Source organism: Lepeophtheirus salmonis, chromosome 14 (assembly GCF_016086655.4).
Source record: "Lepeophtheirus salmonis chromosome 14, UVic_Lsal_1.4, whole genome shotgun sequence".
Classification (NCBI taxonomy): Eukaryota; Metazoa; Arthropoda; class Copepoda; order Siphonostomatoida; family Caligidae; genus Lepeophtheirus; species Lepeophtheirus salmonis.
The window spans coordinates 11,817,188-11,822,541 of record NC_052144.2 but is presented as its reverse complement, the minus strand read 5'-3'; the positions used below and the strand labels follow the sequence as shown (position 1 = coordinate 11,822,541).

At 27.3% G+C, this 5,354-nt stretch overlaps 1 protein-coding gene across 1 annotated transcript; it reads left to right on the top strand.

Moving 5' to 3' along the window:
- Positions 1–500: 500 nt before the first annotated feature.
- On the top strand, positions 501–1,126 carry LOC121129443 (uncharacterized). Its single transcript, XM_040725169.2, has one exon. It carries the CDS (start codon positions 523–525, stop codon positions 1,030–1,032), a length of 510 nt encoding a protein of 169 aa, XP_040581103.1. The 5' UTR covers positions 501–522; the 3' UTR covers positions 1,033–1,126.
- The last annotated feature ends 4,228 nt before the right edge of the window (positions 1,127–5,354 follow it).

Sequence of the window (5,354 nt, the reverse complement as noted above, 5' to 3'; positions counted from 1 at the left end):
TAATACCATATTTCCAATTACATCATTTACAAATTTTGAAAAGTTATATATATTGAATATTTAGTAAGTATTTTCAAAGTACATACATTTTTGTTTAATTTAACATCATGAACACGTATCTTTACGTATACCTTAATTCTGTAATATTTTTTATAACAAAACTAAAAGAAAATATGCATATTACCTCTGATTATAAATTTGTCATGTTTAATATGTATAGAGTGATAACATTTAGAAATAAGTAATATAATTCTCAACGGAAATATATTCAATAAATTTGAGTCTTATTCTGAATTTTAATATGAATATTCTATTTTATTCGAATATGTTTTTTTAAGATTCTATACCAACGTTCCTAAATATATTAAAAGGAAAAAATAAATTGAGAGCACCCACTCATCAACAAAACTAAAACAAGAATAATTTCCTTGCGCCCGCAAAGAAATACACGTGATTTTAAATACTATAAAACATGAGGTAGTAATTGAATATTCAAGCAGTTTTAAATCAAAAGTCCTCAACATGCATACAAAATCATTATTGTCCTGTATTGCACTTAGCTTTGCTTTAGCAAATGCTGCACCACAATTATACTATAATCCAATCCCTCCGCCAGCACCTGCTCCACCATCCCCTCCTGCGCCAGTACCTGCCCCAGTCTATGGGCCATACCCACCCCCTCCAACACCATCTCCTCCTCCACCACCCCCACCAGCACCCGCATATAGCCCCTATGGACCCCCTTCACCACCTCCTCCTCCTCCAGCTCCACCAGCAAACTATGCCTATGCTTACTCCGTATTAGACGCTGAATCTGGTGTAGATATATCTGCAGATGAACAGGCTGACAATGGTGCAGTTGCTGGATCTTTCAAGGTTGCTCTTCCCGATGGTCGTATCAAGACTGTTACCTACACTGTTGAAGGAGACAGTGGATTCGTTGCTGATGTTCAATACGAGGCTGCTCCTGCTTCATTAGCTCCCCCTCCAGCTCCAGGACCGTATCCCACTTATGTACCTTACTCCTTTTAAATCCACATTATTTAGTTGTTTAAATTATATTTATTTTTTATTGTTTTAATGAATTACATGAGTGTCATTTTTAAAATGAAGTTCTTAATTACAATCTTGATAAGTTAATGTTTCATTAGTTTGTTTTAATGAAGCATTTAATTATATGACCACATTTTCGTGGCTTTTGGTTGATACGACTGTATTTATATTAAGAGATTGAAAATATAAAATAGAAAGTCTAATTTATTTTAAATATATTTTTGTGCTGAAATTTAAAGTGTCTATGACATTTTTAATTGATATTGATATTTTTCTCAATGTCCAAATGATAAGGTATTATTCATCTATGGAAAAGCTTCAATGGTGATTTAGCAAAAATGAGTATCAATACATACATATTAAGTTATCATCTCCATTACACATGACATATAATTCTTTCTAACTTGAATGTTTCAAGCCTTAATTGTTTGAGTTGATGTAAGGGAAAAAATTACCGGAATACTAACTTTTGGGTAGAGGTTGAGCAATTTTCTGAAAATTCTCAAATTAAATAAAGTCATACTTATTTTTTTTCGAGTTTGTGAAATACTTGAGTCCAACGATTATCGTTTAAAATAATTAAATTATTTTAGTTTTAAACATTGGTATAGTTAAATTTTACCTATAATTGCCTATTCAAGATTAAATATCCTGTGACACAAATACATATTAGAAATAACTATTCATCTAATAATAGACAGAAAAACAAATGAAATAATTTAGTAGTTCTTCAATTATTTTAGATTGTGATAATTATTACAAAAATAATATTTAACAATGGCATATATGTTATTGTTATTTAAGATATAAAACATGAAAATAACCATTCAAAATTTTAACTGCCTAGATCTGGCCTTCAAATCTTTTTTGTTAAATACATTGTTTTAGTATTATTTCGATTCCGAACCAAATTTTGAAATAAAATAACGCTTAAGTTGAATATTTAAGGTAGTATTAATTGATAAAAAATATTCCAGCATTCAGAAGAACACATATTTATGAAGTTACATTAAATACAGTTCCTACACAATGTGTCTGATCATACAAAAAACCCTTTAAATAAAAAGTAATATACGGAACTTACAATTTTTTTTTTTTCAATGGATTTTTGAGAACTAATACTGAGAAAAAACCTATTTTTACTACTTTAAAATATTTGCCGTCAAAGAAAAAAAAACTTTTGAATGAATTCTCCAGCTTAACTTTTAATCTTGCTGCAAGGTATTTCATCGATAAGGAATGTAAGCTTGTGTGAAAATGTGTGCAAATTAAATATAACTAAGTAAATTCTATGACAAATTATAATCGACAATAAATATTTAAGAAAAATGAACAACATTTCCAATATGTTTCATATCAATATATTTTATTGTTATATATTGATAAGATAATTAATATTATGAACTACTTAATGGTTGAACTTTTACTGTCTTTAAAAATACTTGTACGGGGTGCGACATTATGCTTTCATATTGAATTATGCGTGTTAATCAAGTTGTAGATAAAGTTGCAATGTAGGTATGGTGTCATTCTAGAGGTGAGATCTTAAAATTTTCTCGGAAATTCATTCAGTCGCTATCATTCGTTGGAGTGGATATGAAACAAATATTTCCGGAAAATTATTTCACATAATATTATATTTAACTATAAGAAATGAAAATTAGCTTTTGAGTTTTTGTTGGTGCGATTCTGCAATTCGTCAAAATCAGTGAACTGCTTCAATTTTTTGTATAAAAAAATAACTGCTTCAATTTTTTATATAAAAAAATAACTTTTTCAATTCATTTTTAAAATTTGAAATTTACAAAATTCTTTGGACACTAACCACTTCATGGATAATGACACCCAATATCTATAACTGCGACCATCAGTTCTAGTGTCATACAAGAATTCAAAAATTGATGCTAATTTGAAACGAATTTATTCTGGAAGAATCATTATTTTTTATGATCTTTGCCGCTTTGGCAATAACTCATTATTAAATCACATTATCGTCAAAACCACAAAATAAAAAATGTAGTTGATTAAATTTTGCATTTTTTTATAACAAAAATATTCTAAAAAACATTTGAATGAAAAATAATTTAATGAGAAATAAAAAAATATAAAATACTAAAATTCGCTTTATTCAATGTCTTGGAGTGTATAATATCCAAGTATAAGTAAGGTTTCGAAATTTTTCCTTGTACTTCTTATTTAATATTTAAGGCCCTAGAAGCTTAATTTATTTTATAAAATTAAAGTCAAACTATTTATACGTTTAAAATTGCTTATCAAATTTTAGTCACTCGTACTAAAACAGTTATAATTGTCAACTTTTACATTAAGAAAAAAAATTACTACAATTTAAACAATATAGCTTTATCAATTTTATTAATTTACGGATCAATTTTCACACAAACAATTCTAGCCTGATTTTATGTTGACTCAAAATAAGAACAAGAATATCTACAAAATTGACCCTTGACTGCATTTTTGTATTATTTTACTACTAAAAAATTGTTTTTTATGATCTATTGATGGTGTAGCAAATTGTAACTAGAGTAGCAAAATTTTCAAGTCGCATTGAAATTGATCAATTTTATTTGAAAAACCATATTGAGGCTAAAAATCCAAATAGGTCAAAATAGAGATCTGAAATTGGATTTATATTGAAATTGGAAAATTTGGGTCTGACATTTATTTAACAAAATCCTCTTGAAATATTGCTTAGCACATTTCTTATTGAATATGTGAGCCTTCAATTATAATGATTGCCTCAACAGGAGGCTCAAATTCCTAGCAGACCTAGACTATGTAGGCAGACTTATACTTATATACTTAAAAACAGCATTTCTTTCATTATTAAATATATTTAAAAGGACTGATAGTTTTGAAACTATATCGAATTAAATTTATACAAAAGAAATATGTTTTACAAACACATATTTTCCACTTTTACTTTGTTTAATAGAGTGATTTCAATGCAGGAATATCAAGCTATCGTAAATTGTATTCAAATTAATGAACATAGCATTAATCTTTTTCGTATGAGCAAAAGTAACTTTTATCAATAGACTATTGAGACTATTGTATTATTTAGAAAACAACTATTCAGATAAATATTTTTACATATTATATTGAAGTGTGGCTTTCAAATTTATTTATTTTCGAAATGTTTATTTTTTTTCATAACAAAATGGAAAATTTGTAGTTGTAGCTATACTCAACAATGCTTGAATGTAACTTATTGCCTTTTGGAAGGCGGACATGGCTCACCTAACACAACAAAGCAAAAATGCTTAGAAAATCAGTATTATTTAATGGATTTCGTCTCCATTGAAGACCTTTTCAGAATTAATAATATGACAAAATTCTTAAATTCCCAATCTTTCAGAAAAAGTAAACGTAAAAATTTAAACCTAGGAATATTTTAAATAATATACCAATAATATATACGAGTACATTAATATTTTCTTAATAAAATGAAATCGGAATATTTTCCTTGTACAGGATAATAAGAGATTTTTGTAAAACGAAACTGTTTTGCAGTAAATTTAACAAACGTGCAAGTCAATGTCTTTTCATTCTAGTTGGTGCTTTGGACTGAAATTGATTGATCCACTATTTTTCTCGAACAAAAAGTATATCTATCATATCGGCATCAGATCTTATAGGCTTGTTCTTGTACCTGCAATTTCATATCAGATTTCTTACGTATTGCCCTTGAAGTTTAATTTTCTGTTTATGAAGAAAATAGCACTCATAGCTGAACAAAAATAGTGAATGTTAGAAGAATATAACAATTTAAAAACATTATTATTTGAAAAGAATTTACTATGTTTTTATATAACACATAAGCCAAAAAGTCCAGAGCATTAAAAATAAAACACTTTTTTTTGTTCAAATTATGTTTTTTTTTAAATTTATTAATAATTAGTATATTTAATTTTATTTTATTCACTTTATGGAGGATAGTTTCCATAACACTTGTCAAGTCATTCCTAGCTTGAGTAATATTTTTTACATTAAGATGTATTTTAAAATGAAAACACCAAATCATTCTTTAAAAATTGTTCTAGAAAAAACTAAAGTAGCGTCACACTTAGTTCAATAACTCACAAACTAAAGAACAGATTGTCATGCAATGTGGACTGCTGTTTTTTGAAAGGTAAAAAGTAACTGAAATATGGATAATTAAAAAATAGTGCCATCTATGTGTGAAGTTTGAACTTTTCAGCTTATATCTTAGTTCTCCTTTGAAATGATTAAATTCATAAAAATAAGAAGTATTGAGATGCTAAATATTCTATAAATTCCTC

What these genes read in the sequence shown, in the direction of transcription:
- LOC121129443 (XM_040725169.2), top strand. Translation starts at nt 523, where the DNA reads ATGCATACAAAATCATTATTGTCCTGTATTGCACTTAGCTTTGCTTTA.